At 37.1% G+C, this 17134-nt stretch overlaps 1 protein-coding gene across 1 annotated transcript; it reads right to left on the reverse strand.

The window, feature by feature from the left end:
* Window positions 1-1918: 1918 nt before the first annotated feature.
* On the reverse strand, window positions 1919-5019 carry LOC147409973 (organic cation/carnitine transporter 1-like). Its single transcript, XM_086460170.1, has 2 exons — window positions 4568-5019; window positions 1919-3175 (listed from the first exon to the last, which is right to left on the reverse strand). The coding sequence occupies exons 1-2, from the start codon at window positions 4971-4973 to the stop codon at window positions 2001-2003; spliced, it is 1581 nt and encodes a 526-aa protein (XP_086316296.1). The 5' UTR covers window positions 4974-5019; the 3' UTR covers window positions 1919-2000.
* Window positions 5020-17134: the final 12115 nt, after the last annotated feature.

Below are 17134 nucleotides of genomic sequence, written 5' to 3' on the forward strand. Positions count from 1 at the left end.
CCAAGATACGTAATCGGACCCCTATTCGCTATTTAGCGGACGGCGGGGGTTGAGGCGATTTCACCATTAAATTCCTCTCTAATAGCCAACATTTTTTTTACTATTAAACTTTTCTCTAAGCCAACGATTCTGCCATTAAACTCTTGTCCAACGTCTCTCTCAACCTCCTTCAACAACGACTGATTATTCACCTCTCCTTTTTTTCTTTCTTTTTTTATAAAAAAATATCCAAAATAGCCTCAGCCATCTCATCCCACAACGGCAACACCCCGTAGTAATCATCATCTTCTTCCTACATTTTTAGCATCACACACTATTTCAATGTTGTTTTGAAAGAATCTACGCATCCAAAATTATTCGGTGAAGGTAAATTATTTTATTTATTTATTTGTTTTTTATTTTAGTTTATTTTTATGGATTCTTGATTTTGTATTTTTATGCATTTGAACTAATTCGTCAATTTTTGGTATACGTGACACTAATGGCAATCTTTAAGTTTTTTGAAAATTGAGTGGATCGATTTGTCCATTTTGGTGTTGATAGATTGATTGAATTAACTCTTCTACATAAAGTGGGTGGACCGGCTCATCATTTTTAACATTATCGGGTCGATTCATCAATTTTTTATGTTATTTGGCCAACTCGTTAACATTGATATTAATCAACTTATTGATTTTTTGTGTACACGTAAGATTTAAAATCGATTTTCTCAATAAAAATCAACGAGTCGACTCACTGATTTTTGTATGCTTTGGAAGTCCCAAATCAGAATTTTCCTATGAAATTGAGCATGTGAGTCGACTCACTGATTTTAATACACATGGCAATTTTAAAAAAAATCAAGATTTCTTTGATTAATAATTTATGGGTCGATTCACTGATTTTTAATATATATGGCAATTCAAAAATCGAATTTCTTTGATTAAAAATGTGTGGGTCAACTCACTAATTTAATACACGTGACGATTCAAAAATCGAATTTCTTTGATAAAATATCGTCAATGAGCCAATTTACGAATTTTGTGTACATGACATTAAAAATTGATTTCATACTCCTCCAAAATGTGACCAAATCGATCCACTAAATTTTGGTGCCACGTAAGCCTTATCAATCGTAGGATTCCACTAAGCAAAATTAGAGAATCCATGTAATTATTTTAGTCGTAAGATTTGTTTAGTAAATCCGATGCAATTTGATGATAATTAGACCCTAGTTTGACATTTAGTCTTTAAATGTTGACCATAGGATATTTTTGGATCGTAGTAGAGACTGATCATCTTGATCAGGCGGATTCGGTGCCTAACACCTTCCGAAACCCGTAATCTGACCTCTTACCTATTATTCGTAGACTAACCCGATCTATTTTAGAGTTATTTATGATTTTTAGATCTAAACTAGGTGGCAACTCCTCCACTGGGGACCTTCAGTGATCATGTATATAAAATAATAATAAAATACTGGAATGCAATTTAATTGTTTTGTAAAATCGCATTGCTTATTTTTTTTAAATTGGAATTCACATTATATCTCAATCAGCTTAATATGTCACTTCCACAACTTAAGTATGACCCTTAGGCCTCTAGGTTTTGATATTTCTATAAATATTAGATTCTAACTATAAGAATGTCAATAATTAGGAGCCCTAATTGAGTTAGGATTGATCAAGGGGATCCCCTTGATAGGAAAATAGTAATTAACTTTAAAAGAATGGATTAGCTTCAACCTTCCTCAAAATGGGATGTTAAATTCAAGAGCCATCCATAAGGGTAGAAAAGAAGGAAGAATGTGAGTCTAGAATTAGAGAGAACCAAATCTCGATGGCTCAAGGCTTGGCTCTAATGCTTGAATCGTAAAAATAATTATTGATGATAACGTTTAGATTATGGATTCATATTTAAAGGAAGTAGAATGCATGGATGAAACCACAAAGACTCACAAATATACATTAGCACAACTGTAATTACATGAAGCTTTTTACAATTAAAGGCACAAGTTTCTATCACTGTTTCCCAAGTTCTAACCCTGAATCAGAAATGGTACTTATCCTTTCCTCCTCTTCTTGTTGCTCTAATGTCTCATACAGTGGTGCATTCCTAGTCTCAGGCAACAACCACATCAACATACCACTAAAGATTGCAAGGCCTCCGAGCATAAGAAACGAAATCGATGGGCTCAAACGACCAAGAACAACCAAAAGAGGAGAGATAGAAGCTCCTAACATCAATGCTTGGCGCAACAAAGATACGGCAAAGTTCCTTACATTTGTGGGGAACAACTCAACACAATAAACATATAGAAGATCAAAAGTAGTTGAAGCTGCCATGAATCCCACTGCTTCAAGTGTCAATTGAGCCCAACTTCCTTTAGAATCCTTCTTACCCGGAAAAAAGATGCAAAGAACGCAAGAGACACCCGCAATGTAGGCTGACCATGAAAGAAGAATCCGTCGATCCATGAAGCTCAAGAGAACACTACCAAAGAACATGGCGGGAATCTCCATTAGTGCATTTAGTGCAACTGTGAAGTATAGATTAAAATTCAAGTTTTCAACGTTTAATTGCAGCCCATAATAAACAAACCCGATTTCAAAACCAGCAATCATGATAGTCATCATTCTCCTTGCAGCCCACCTTGCAGACCAAAGACTCTTGGTGGTTGATAATTCGTTAGTTTTGACAACGGAAGGATTCGAAATCGTTAGATTCTTTGGTAGTTTCTTTCCGTTACGTCTCGCTAACTTTTGTAGAACTTCCATGGCTTCTTCTGTTCTTCCTTTGACGATTAGCCATCGTGGTGACTCAGAGACGAAAGGGAGGACGAGTAAGGAGTAGAGTAGTGGGAGGGCAGAGATGATTGTGTATAAGTTTCTCCAATTGGTTCTTGTAGGGTAAGCGATTAAGGGTAAGGAAAGGAAGCCTACTGTGAAGAAGAAGAAGCCGTATTGGCCAACTTGGCCACGCCATTTTCGGCCCACAACCTCTGTTGAGAGGACACGGCAGCAGATACCGATTCCGGATCGGGCCAACCCGTTTGAGAAACGGAGCAAAGAATAGATCCAGATGTTAGGGGAGAAGGAAGTAAGGAAACTAGTGAGGGACGTCAGTAGGCATGAGAGGAGGACCGTCTTCTTTCTTCCTAGATATGCTTCGGCTAAGCGGCCATAAATAACTGAGCCTGCAAAGAGAAAAACCATGGCTACTATGTTCAGACCTCTACGCACACACACACACAACTAAGAAGCATACTCTTAAAACTCACTGGGTCGACTCAAAACTCAACCAATTTGATTCGATTCATTTGGATTTCAAGTTTTAAAAAAATACTTAGAAGATAGAACAAAAATAAATAAATAAATAAAACTTAGATGTTAAAAAAAAATAATGTTAATGGGTCGGGTTCAGGGTGTATCAAACTCTGCTCAAGTCCTATATGAAATCTGAGTACTTATCCAAAAAGTTGTTAATGGGTCGGGTTTAGGGTGGACCAAACTTAGTTAGAGCCCAATTTGGAGCCTGAATACTTGTCCAAGTTAGGTCTACAAGATTCAATTGAGTCCACTAGTTTTAAAATTAAAGGCTCTAATAATAATTCTTTTTTGGCCCACTAACCCATGAATGTTTTAGGTGGATCTACACTCAATAAATCAGCTTGATTGGTGATAATTTTTCATCAGCTAACTTTATCAAATGGTTGATGTGTGATTTCAATAATCCAAAGGCTAGAATTTATGGTGATATAGGGAGGGAGTGTCGACAGAGCACTAAAATGAGGTTCAAATATTCATGAATCAGTGGGCCCAAAATACTGTGCACAATAGTGCATTTGAGACACGTTGAATTACATTGGTATCCAACGTAGCATCCAAACTCTTTTAACTTTTTGTTTTAAGTGCGGCAATTATCAGACAAAAAAAAGAGTGACTTGGACATCAACTTTCGACTTTTAAGACAGGAGACTCGGTGTGGGATAACCGATTACAGCCAGTTTTCTCTTCTGATCCAATAACTTCGGATCCGGATAGAGGATTTGGGTTCAGATAAGGATAAGGTTTGGATCCAATATCTTATTGGATATTTGGATTGGTTTTTGATCAACCATGTTCCGATCCAATGAGGACCCAATTGGATTAAATGGAACAAAAAATGTCAAATTATTTTATATTTTGTTTGAATCTACTGAGTTTTATTTAGATTTTTGTAGAATATTAATTAGGGTTCGGTCCAATCCAATTTTCGATGAATTTGGTTTGGATCTTAATATTGAGATTCAATATAATTCTTATCCAACTAGACTTCAGTTCTATTATTATCCAATTGGTCCCATATTGAATTGGGTTTGGATCTTCATATTAAGATTCAATAAAAACCCAATCCAACAAGAGTCTGATCCAATGCTTATCTGATTGGTCCCAAATTGGACTGATCCGGATCTGATCTACTGAAAACCATAGCTACATAGTTACAACGTACCTTCCTTAAAAATATTCAAATACCGAGCATGCCCTTAGCATAATTCATCCCAAAATACCCTCTTTTGATCTCAAATCTTCCACAAAAAAATACATACCCAAGAGTGAACCGAGGAAGAACAAGGAAGCCGGTATGCCAGCAAGAAACTTGTGATCACAGATGAGTCCCCATTCAACTATGGTTGAGCTACTGTGCCCTCCGCTCCACTCCCAAGTCCCCGGTTCGAGCCCACATACCGAAGTGATTGAATTACGATTGCACCAAGTGCCCCTACCCTTGCATGCCCATGAAGGCTGTGCATCACTAAAGATTGTAATTAAAGTGTTCTGAGAGTCGAACATCCACGCCAAGGACACCAAGAACACATGGACGAGTTGCGAGAACCCACATGATCCAACGTAATCTTCAATCACCTCGTCAACCGTTAGCTCCAGCTTCGTCGAAGCCTGCCCGACTAGATTTAAGTTAGTTTCTCCATGAACTAGGCCTTCTAGTTCTTCCATTGTTTGAATGTTTTTCTTGATAATGTTAGTTAGGTTATTTGTGGAGTCTTTTATGGCTCATAGAGAGTGGGTATATCGTATGTTTCGCTTTATTTAATATTTCAGTGTTAAGTGACCTGGGACAATAGGAAGAAACCGTCCCCCCTAGCTAAAGCTATGTATTGGGATTTGGGACCCACAAAATATAAATAAAAGAATCCCAAATGGTTCCAAAATGTCCAAGGATATATTAAGGTTGTGAGGACATCTGATTAATTAATATAAGATTTTGATACTGATTTTGAATGCTAGGCAATATATTATTTGGTGCATAGTAAAAATGTGGAATATATCAAATACCTTAAGTAATCATTTTCATTAGGGGTGCAACTTAATTCGGTTCAAACCGAGAATCGAACCAAACCGTATAATTTGGATTGGTTTGGTTCAGTTTAGACTGATATCGGTTCGGTTTCGATTTAAGTAATATAAAAAACCGATAAATTCGGTTTGGTTCTTGGTTTAGGTAATATAAAAAATCGAACCAAATCAAAAACCGAATAATATTAATTTAAAATAAAAGACTAAATTTTTATTTTTTATTTTTTATTTTTTACAAAACCTAATCGAACCCTCGTCTCTCTCTCTCTCTGTCGTCTCCGCAACCTGAGGCCTGTAGCTGCCTCTCTCTCTCTCTCCGGCTGCGACCTGTGTGGTGAGACCTACGGCTGCGACGGTGCGTCTTGCGACACTGCAACGTGAGACTAGGACAGGTTCATCTCTCTTACTCTATCTCTCTCTCACTCTCAAGGGTTTTACATTTCAACTAGGGTTTCTTCTCCATAGCTGTTAAAAGATGATCTCTTTGATTCATCAAAATCAGGTTTGATTGTTTCAATGTTTGATGAGTTTTCGATGGTTGCAAAAGCAAAGGGTTTATGAGAAATCTAATACGGTGCGTCCTGCAGCTGCATCCTCCGACGATGCCACCTGAGGCAGCGACAGGTTCCCCTCTCTCTCTTAAGCTGCTGCTCTTCCATGACAACCCATGGAACCGAACCAAACAGAAATAAGGTCGGTTTGGGTTGATTCGGTTCTAGAATAATTCGGTTCGGTTCTGGTTCTCATATAATGGAATCGATCTTGGTCAGTTCGGTTCTAATTTTACTCTAAACCGAACCAACCCAAATCAAGTTGCACCCCTAATTTTCATTGGTACATAGGGCAATTTTAAACTCATCTGAGATCAAGTTGTCTCAGATGATCATCATTGTCTCAAAGGTAGTCGATGCATTAACTCATTGTAGACACCCCATTTTTGTATTCACCTGATTAATCAACTCGTCAACCTGATTGCAACGGCTCCCGATGATGGATGAATATTCCAATATTTTTTTTTTGTTAATGAATATGTTTCAAAAATTCAGATGGGTATCTCAAGCGAACAAAACTTTAGAAACCACGGTACACTTGTAAAATATGATCCAAAAAACATAGTAATCATCATTTTTAAACAAAAATAAACTTTACGATAAAAATCATTAAAAAATGACTAAATTACCAAAATACTCTTAACATCAAAACATCCCTAGAGCCCACAGTACACTTAGGAAAATCCTTTCAAACACATAAAATAAAAAATTGAAACTAAATAAATCATTTCGCTAATTTTCACCTATTTTGATAAAATTACGAAAATACCCCTCATAGGATTCGCGATCATTTCATGCCAAAAAATTCATAAATAACACAAACCAACAATCCCATTGAATTGCTTACGAAAAATCGATTCTAAAACATCCCGGAACATCAAAAATTGACTTGAAACGCAAAAGTTCTCTTCGGAGGCAAAACAATAATTTTTTAATTTTTAATTTCGAAATTAATAAATAAAATATTAATTAACGTAAAGTAAAACCTTAATAAAATTAATTTAAAATTTTCAACCAAGTCAATCTCATAAAACTTAAGTCAAAACCCTAATCTAAAGAAACCAAGTCAATTTCATAAGACTTAAATCAAAACCCTAATTAAAACCTTAATCTAAAAAGACCAAGTCAATCTCATAAGACTAAAGTCAAAATCCCAATTAAAACCCTAATCTAAAAAGACCAAGTCAATCTCATAAAATTAAAGTCAAAATCCTAATTTATCTTATCTAAAAGGAGACTTAGTCAAACCCTAATTCTTCCAAAAAAATCTATAAATATAGAGCCTCCACAATCCAATTTCGCAGGTTAAAGAAAACCTTAGAAAAGTAGGTCAAAAAGCCTCCATAACCTTCCCAAAACCTTGATTTTGAAGTCCTAACCCCTTACCTATCATCCAAACTCTAATTTTTGTTCACAAACACCCAGAACTCTCCACATAACACCCATAAATCCATCAAAAAATTTAGGAAACATTCAGATCTAAAAAGGAGGTACTTCATCTTAGAGATCTAAAGTGGATCCAATGATAGAAATGAAGCGAGGAATATCTTACGAAGAACCACTCTACCAGTTCTGAAGGAACAATTTATTGTGATCGTATAGGTATATTTTTCTTTTATTTTTTTATTTATTTTATTTATTTATTTTAGATTTATTTTAGAAATGTAATCTTCTTGGAAAATAGTATAGACCAGCTTTTGCTGGGCGGGATTGGTGCCTTACACCTTCCAATCCCGTAACGTGATCCCCGAACTTAGTTTATTTTTGTAGATTAGTTGTTTTTATCCATCTTGAGTCAATGCTCGGTTCCTAGACCATAATAACTAGGTGGCGACTCCCAAAATCTCAAAAATTAAAAGCAGATCCGCACACCCTACAGATCGAGGGCGCTTTCACTCATGCGAGATTTGAGGAATATTTTGAACCAAAATGCTAGCCTCACCAATGGGTTGAGGCTCTTCATTAGCATCACTGTTGGGATGGTAGAGATTCTCAGATAAAGTGTATTCCTAGGAAAATATGTATTGATACCAAGAATATCAAAACTAATCTCGAGGATTGTTTTTCCTCAAATCATAACGATTTTATTAAAGGAGAGTGTAAACACCCAAATTTCAACGGGCCCTCACTCGAAAGGACCCACAAAAAAATTAGTTTGTATAGTAAATTTGTCAACAGACCGAAAATGCCCAAATTGTCAAAAATGGACTTTTCAATCAAATCAAAAGGTCCTAAGTCCCCTAAATGCCTCATGGACCCACAATAAGGCTTCACAAACCCTCACATTTTTCATCTCTCACCACTCCAATTCCAAATTCGATAACTTCCTAAGCCCACCTAAGGCCCACCAATGTTCCACCCCCCCCCCCCGCTTAAAAGCCATTTTAGCTTAACCCTAAACAAGCCTAACCCTAGTCAATGCCTTAACCTAACATAACTTTAATCTCATGCAACCTAACTCCAACCCAAATCCTAGACTCAAGCCAATCTTAAGACTCAAATACTCATCAAGTCAAATGCCCAACTCACTAAAGCCCAAACCTAAAGTCCATACCCTTGTCCATATCCATATCCATGATCAACACAAATCAAGGTCCATGCAATCATTGATCATCAAAAGGGATACTTGTCACCACCACCCTTCACTTCCCAAATTCTTCTAACCGATCCCATCATCACCCTCAAAAAGAAATGCAACCCACTCCCATGTCATCAACTACCTCCATCATTCCATCAAATAGCAACCAACCCATACCCCTTCTCCTTAATCAACTTACCTAACACATACACTTATACCTTTAAGATACTTTTCATCACTTTCTCTACCCTTCAAAAACATAACCATATAATCCCTTACACAACTCATTCTCTTAACCAAATACCATACCCCTTAACTCCAACTAACACTCAATCCATATAAGTTGAAGAATCCCATCCATTTGGGTCAAGAATGATCCATTCCCATCACATTGTAGACACCTCGATTTGAACGGGCCCTCACTTGAAAGGGCCCAAAAATAGTAGGGTTTCAATAAGTTCGACCAACGGGCCTCAATGGCCCGAATCATCGAAAAATGATACTTTCGCCGAAACCCAAGCCACTAACACCTTTCAATGGGTTAGTAGGTCCACCAAAAGGGCTCGGCACACTCCCATCCACCCCGCTCCATGCAAAATATCGATTTTCCAACAAAAGGGGCCAACGGGCCCCTAAGGCCCAAAACATCAAAGGTGGTGACTTCGGTCAAATCAATGTTCTTAAGACCACCCCAGGGTCTCGAGGACTCGCAAAAAGGGTGGTGACCCATCCTACAGTTGTTCAACGTCGTCGCTCCGCACTCGCGTGCAAAAACCGATAACGGGCCCAAAAGCCCGATTCGCCAACACGTGGCATTTTAATTAAATCAATGATTTCAAAATCAAAAAAATCAAAAAAATCAAAAGAAAAATAATATGAGACTTGGGATGCCTACCCCTTCATCCAACCTTCACCGTTCCATCTCCAAATCCGATATCCAATCCAAAACAACCCACAACCCTTCTAAACCCAAGCCCAATACATTAAAAGCCCATAAACCACTATCCATACCCCATTCACTATCCAACCCACCACCCAACCCATCAACCCTTACCCACATCAACCAATCAACCCCTCAACATCAAAAGATGACACTTGTCATCACCATCCTTCACCTCCCTCATCCAATCACCCACTCCCATCACCATGCTCTAAACAACTCATCTAAAATCACCTCAACCCATACCCTACCCTAACCTAACCTACCCCCATCCTCTAACATCAATAACCAACCATCCTTCACCCATACCCTAACCCATCACCATTATCTAACATCATCAACCACCCACATCATCACCCATACCTCTACCCATCATCTTCCTTAAAACACTCCAATAAAATCAACTCAACCCATACTTCCTTCATCATCAATCAACTAACCCATTTCTCTCTCTCTAATCAAACAACCCCCATCAACCAATCAACCAATCTCATCACCTCACCCCCTCATCATGATTGCCATATGGCATCATCTCCTTTCTCCTCCCAAAAACTAACTTAACAACCTCTTACACAACCCATTCTCCTAAATCTACACACCTCACCTCATCAACCAACCTAACACTCATTCTCTAAACCACTCTCTTACACCCCCACTCCACCACCAACCATCACTCATGTCAACCCATCAAACACTCTACCCAAATGGGTTTGGGTAGAATCCAACCCATTTAGGTCTAAACCTCACCCATTTTCATTCATTACACATTTACCCTCCATTTCACCTTAAATTTCACATCCCTCACTCCTAAATCCTATACCATTACCCCTTCTCTCACATTTCAACCCCATTATACCCCCAAACCCCCTCCAAACACCTATATATACCTCCCCTCTCACCCCAAAAAGGGGTACACACACACACCAAGTTTCCATAAGAAAAAAAATCTACTCTATCTACTCCTCCTCACTACTCTCTTATAACACACTCTAAGAGAAATAACTTCACTCAACTCACCAAAGACTAAAGAGAATTCAAAGAAGAAGAAGAAGAAGAAGAAGAAGAAGGAATCCAAGAGTACAAGGTGGGAGCAATCAACACCCCCCCCCCTTTTTTTTCCTTTCTCTACCCTCTCCTCTTCCCTCTTCTATCTTCCCCCTCTTTTCATTTCACTTTAAATGAGTTGAGCATGAATGGACCTAAGGCTTGGATCTACAAGGATCATCTCCATTGATGAGATGATCCTATGATCAAGCCAAAATTAAATCCTACTTAGGGAACAAATATACCCATGGGACACACCTTCCACTTTCTTTTAAAAATCAAAATGACCGAGTTATTTGAGGTTACCGCCACGTGGCGGGGAGAAAGGGGTGCCTAACACCTTCCCTTTTCTCCAACGGAGCCGCTTACCCGAACCTCTAGGTTTGATCAACCCTATCCGTTGCGAGTCACTAACGTCAAAAATGGTAATTTTTCGACAAGGCACACACCGGGTGACCATTCACACCCATTTCCAATCTGAATGGTGGCGACTCCAATATTTAGTAGTTGTGGTCGTCATGACGACGAAAACCACGTAGCTACACACATTACACAAATACCCTCACCAACCTCCAAATAACACCCCTCTCATACCTACACCCCATGTCATTATCTTCTAATATTTTTCCTTTGACATTCTAACCCTAAAAACAACTCAAAAAACCTATAAATACCTCCTTTAATCTCAAAAATGACTCATGCTATCAAACCCTAAAAGACTAAAAATTCTAAATTCCTTTTTACTCAATTCTCTTCCTCTCTTCTAAAAAAAATTCACATATCACCACTAAGGACTCAAAAAGAAAAAGAAGAGAAGAAGAATGAAGGAAAGAAAGAAGAAGTGAAGACCTCAAGGTAGGTTAGAGAAATCATAGCTCGCCCCTTTCTCTCCCCTCTCTATTTTCCTCTTTTACCTTCCCCCTTACTTCTTTAATTTTTCTTTTAGAAAGCTTGTAAGACATAATGCTCACCATCCCTTAACTCTGGTAAATCGAACTCCGGCTCGATCGAAGGGGTTATAACCACCTTCAAAAGAAAATCATTTTAATCTTAAAATACCATTTGCACGCACCTCACTCAACTCATTTTGAGGCAATCAGTAATTGGGCCCTTAACAACCTATAAGAATAGGCTCATAATCCATTAGCTAACAATTTTCAAAAATAAGTTCCTAGGGCAAGATTTTGTTGAGGATCACCTCTTTTATTGAGATGATCCTTATTATCTGAGCCGATAACGTATTCCTTGTCTTTAAAGGTACAAGTCATTGATCATTCAACCATTTTTATTTCCTTTTTTTATCAAAAATAATCATGTTATTAAAGTTACCATCATTTGATAGAAAGAAAAGGGTGTCGAACACCTTTTCCTCTTTCTAATCGAACTACTTACTTATATCTTAGGTAATTCGGTGCTTTATTCGTACGAGAGTTATTATGATGTCAAAACGATGTTTTTTCTAAAACTACTTTTCAGATAACCATTCACACCCTTTTACAAAAAGGAATAGTGGCAACTCCAAATTTTTGTATAGGTGATCTTCGGATTTGAAAATCACGTATATACAGCTAGCGACTCCACTAAGGTCGACTTGGTCATTTTTCAAACAAGAATAAATAAATATTTTTCCTTTTAATCTTGTTTGTTGTTTATGTGTTTTTTTTTTTTTTTTTATCACGTTGTAAATGTTGTAATATTTACTTATTATTTTTTATTTAATCAAATGCTTGTAAGGGAGTTAATGGAAAAATGAATGAAAAATGCACAAGTACTTGCAGTTCATAGCCCATTACACAACTACCCCACCATAAAAAATATCAAACCCCAATGCTTAGTAGTTCTATATATTGATATCGATTATTACAAGTGTCAGGGACGAACACATCAAATCCGATCACCAACCTATGATGCATGTACTCTAGTATGCATCAAGGTTTGAAGATCAGGTAATCATAATTCACCTATTAGCCTCATGCCTATACCCGACTAGATGTGCTAGGACACACATTTTAAATGAATGCAATGACCCCCAATGGCAAGTTGTATTTTTCTTTAGGGCCTTGAAGCCCAAGAAAGCACACTTGTATAGATAATTGATTTATGTCTTTGTTTATTTTCTTTCCCCTTTAGGTAAAATGAGAGGAATTTATTTATTGCATCATGTTAAAAAAAATAGAAAATGACATGAAAAACTAGGGACCAGTGAGCAAACTTTCAAAACAGAGGCCAAAAATCCAATTTCTATCAATCTTAAAAAGTTAGATTTTTTTCTGGTTTGTTCTCATAACATAGATGCCTAGAAATGCACTTCATCCGCGCTTCAAGCATAGACAGAACAATACATGCCTCATCTATGCTTGGACCACAGATAAGACAACGTTGGTTATATCCATACTCCAAGCATGGACCAGCATTGATTAGGAATGTGGAATGAGCACAGGCTAGATTCTTGGGACTCCAAGCCACTATTTTGAGGCCTAATGTCACTATTGGAATAACACAGTAATTGAGGACTCCAAGAAAATCTCAAGTTTTGAAAAATTAAACAAAATGATTTTTCCTAACCCATGATTTCTAAAAGTGCAAACGCACAACCTCGGACGGACAAAAACCTTTTTCCTAGAATGGTGTGCAAACTCTCCCTAGCTCCGTACTGATGAAGCCTTTTTAGAAACTAAAAAAAATTTCCAACTCTATGCCGATGCTAGCTCCACGCTAAAGAAATATCTTAGCAAGGGGAATGCTTTTAGCTCTGCACCAATGCTAGTTTCATATGATGAAATCTCTTAAAACTTTAAGAATAGTACCCAGTTCCATGCTGATGCTGGCTCTATGCTGATGTAACATCTTTTTAACACACAATCCAGCTCCGAGTTGATGCTAGCTTCGTAATAATACAACCCCATATCAAAACACACCTAATCTAGCTCCACGTTGATGCCGGTTCTATGCCGATAGAACCTCTTTTTAACACACAATCCAGCTCCGAGTTGATGCTAGCTTTGTACTGATGCAACCCCATATCAAAACACACCTAATCTAGCTCCACGTTGATGCCAGTTCTATGCCGATAGAACCTCTTTTTAACACACAACCTAGCTCCGTGTTGATGCCAACTCTATGCCAAAGAACTATTTTCTTTAAAATCCACTTATATAAAAAATGAAAAAAAAAAACCTGAATCAACCTAATAGAGCATCATGCATTTCCATTTTTGTAAATAAGACACTAACATTTGGTTTTCTGTACGCACAGGTGGCTAAAAAAAAGGAAATATAAACAGTTATAGAAGTCTTCGTATTTCCTCTGATCTACATCATCCACCATGAGTGCTTCTGAACCACCACAACCAACAACGGTTGAGATAATTGACACCGACACAAGGATTGCAGTACTGTTGAAGACTATGAAACAGCAAAAGAAGATGCTAAGTGTCGTGTTGGCCAATACCAACTTCATACAAGTCCAGGTAGTACAACACCAAGCATCAAGGTCGAATCCTAACCCCCTAGAACAACAATTACAAGGGCAACATACCACATTGCCCTCTACAATGCAGAGGTATCAAGGACCCCTGCTTATTTTTTGCAGAATAGACCACCTCCTGTGATCATCCACGATGATAAATGTGATTACAAGGTCACTAAAGCCAAAAACATAATAGATGAGAAGATGGCCCAATAGATTGAATTTCTTCAAGAAGAGATGAAAAGAATCAAAGGCACCAACACCTTGGGAGAGCTAGGTTTAGGGACCTCTATTTTTATCCCAACACACAACTATAAGCTAAATTAAAATGTTCAGAGTTCGAGAAATACAATAGGGTACGGTGCCCTCTATCGCATCTATAACTATACTACAAATCAATGTGCCAATTCAATGAGGACGATAGATTTCTAGTGCAATTGTTTCAAAGAAGCTTGGTGGGACCAGCCCTTAAGTGGTTCTCGAGATTGGATCATAGGATCATATACTCATCAAAGGATGACAGGATTTGATTAAAATGTTCTGGCACAATTACAGGTTCAATAAAGACATGGGGTTGAACCGGAACAACATGAAAAGAATTACATGAAAATAAAGGGAAATAGTGAAAGAGTACGCTTACAGATGACGAAAATCAATTTCACAAGTAAGGCCAACAATGACTGAATAAGAGATGAATATCACGTTTATCTCGACATTAGGACATGCATTCTATACTCACTTGGTAAGGCACACTACAGGTACCTTCTTGAACTTGATATAAGTAGTAGATCGGGTCGAGGATGAAATCCAAATTGGTCTGATACTCGACTTCATGAGTATATGGACAGAAATAGGGATACCCACTCAAAGGGAACCATTGCCTTTGGGAAAGAAAAAGAAAGTACAAATCAACAATATACAACCAATTCGGACCCCTTTTCATCCTTGCTCAAATAACAAGACATCAAGCTCCACAAACCTCAAAGGCTTCGACACCGAAAGTTGCCTGGACCCCCGCACCTCAAAACCCATTTCAAGTAAACCCACAACCAGTTACATAGAAAATGGCATGGTATGGGCAGAATCAACAACCGTAGCCTAACAAGGTAAATAGGGTATTCACCAGGTTGTCAATGATACTGTCAGAGCTGCTCTTAATCTTACTCAGAGAAGAATATCTCACAAAGCGACCACCAAACCTTAAACTGCAAAAAGACCAGGATGCAACCCCGATTTATTTTGTGAATTCCACATGGGTACACCAAGGTACTCTAAAAACTAGTGTTGGCAACTCAAGCATCAAGTGCAGAACCTAGTAAATAAAAAGACTCATATTGGATAACCCAACAAACAAAACTTGGTGAAAGCGCCCTCGATCCGCAGGGTGCGCGGATCCTCTTTTGACCTATGAGGTTTGGGAGTCGTAACCTAGTTATTACGGTCTAGGAACTGAATACTAACTCTAAAAAAGTAAATACTACTAATCTAGAAAAGAAATAACTGAGTTCGGGGATCATATTACGGGATTGGAAGGTGTTAGGCACCAATCCCGCCTGACAAACGTCGGTCTCTACTAATTTCCAAATAAACAACATTGCTAAAATACCTAAGTAATAAAAAAAAATAAGAAATATGTATACCTTTCCGAAGAGAACAGTCTTGTTCCCTCAGATCTGGTAGAATAGTTCTTTGTACAGTACTCATCGCTTCGTTCTGTCGTTGGATTCGCTTCAAATCTCCAAGGCAAGGTATCTCTTTCTTAAATCTGGATTCTTCGAATTTTTTTATGGATTTTTGAGTATTTTTTAATGGCTTCTAGGTGTTTTTCGATCTAAAGTTGAAGTATGGGTGTTAGGTAAGGAGTTGGGGCTTCAAAATTAGGGTTTATGAGAGGCTAGGGAAGCTGTTTGACCTATTTCTGTTGGAATTTTTTATTTGATACGAAAATAGGTTGTAGGGACCCCTATTTATAGAATTTTTAAGTGTTTATTTTGATAGAGTTAGTGTTTAATTATAATTCTTTTAAAGAGAGTTATTGTTTATTTAGAATTGTTTTAAATTATTATTTAGTTAGAATTCTATTACATAGAATTATTATTTAATTAGGATTGTTTTAAATAGAATTATTATTTACTTAGAACTCTATTAGGGTTTTGATTTTTAGTCTCATTTGATTGACTTTAAAATTTTGACTTTAGTCTTACTTGATTGACTTTAATATCTTGACTTTAGTCTTACTTGATTTACTTTAATTTCTTGACTTTAGTCTTACTTGATTGAATTTTTTTTGGAGAACCCTCCTTTATTATATCTTTAATTCTTTGGGCCCCCAAATAGAGGGGTCTTTTAATAAATATCTGGGCAACCATAAAAAATTATGCATGAGAGCCTGATTGATTGATTTTTTTTTTCAAATTTTTAACTTAATTTTATTAATGTTTCACTTTATATTATTTAATATTTTATTTATTAATTTTAAAATTTTTAATTATTAAAATTATAAAATTATCGTTTTGCCCTTGGAGGGGACTTTTTGTGTTTTAAGTCATTTTTCAATGTTTCAGGATGTTTTAGAATCGATTTTTCGTAAAGAATTCAATGAGAATATTGGTTTGTGTCATTTATGAAATTTGTTATGCGAAATGGTCGTGAACTTGGTCAGGGGCATTTTCGTAATTTTGTCAAATTTTGTGACAATTGACGAAATGATTTATTTGGTTTCGATTTGTTATTTTATGTGTTTGAAAGGATTTTTTTAAGCGTAATGTAACCTCTAGAATTATTTTGATGTTAGGGGTATTTTGGTAATTTGATCATTTTTTAGTGATTTTTACCGTGAAGCTTCTTTTTGTCTGTAAGATGATAATTTCTATGTTTTTGGAGTTATATTTTCCTAGCGTAGCGTGGTTTCTAAGATTTTGTTAGTTTGAGATACCTCATCCGGATTTCTAAAACATATCTGGTAACAAAATAAAATATTATAATAAACATCCATCATTGGGAACCGTTGCAATCGGGTTGACGAGTTGATTAATCAGACGAATGCAAAAATGGGATGTCTACAGATACCCCTATTTGGTAGAGAGTTGAAGCAAACTAGATAGTAAATCTATTTTGGTAGATAGTGTGATATATGAATGCCAAAGCTAGTGACAATTCATTTTGCTGCCTGATTTAGCAATTCGCCGGGATGTTCGGATCCTTGAGGGTAAAACTCTCC

Source organism: Akebia trifoliata, chromosome 2 (assembly GCF_017979445.1).
Source record: "Akebia trifoliata isolate Shusen 1 chromosome 2, ASM1797944v1, whole genome shotgun sequence".
Lineage (NCBI taxonomy): Eukaryota > Viridiplantae > Streptophyta > Magnoliopsida > Ranunculales > Lardizabalaceae > Akebia > Akebia trifoliata.

What these genes read in the sequence shown, in the direction of transcription:
- LOC147409973 (XM_086460170.1), bottom strand. Translation starts at nt 4,973, where the DNA reads ATGGAAGAACTAGAAGGCCTAGTTCATGGAGAAACTAACTTAAATCTA. An exon ending in CTTCCTCGGTTCACTCTTGG is followed by an intron (nt 3,176 to 4,567) that starts GTATGTATTTTT and finishes TTCTCTTTGCAG; the next exon opens with GCTCAGTTATTTATGGCCGC.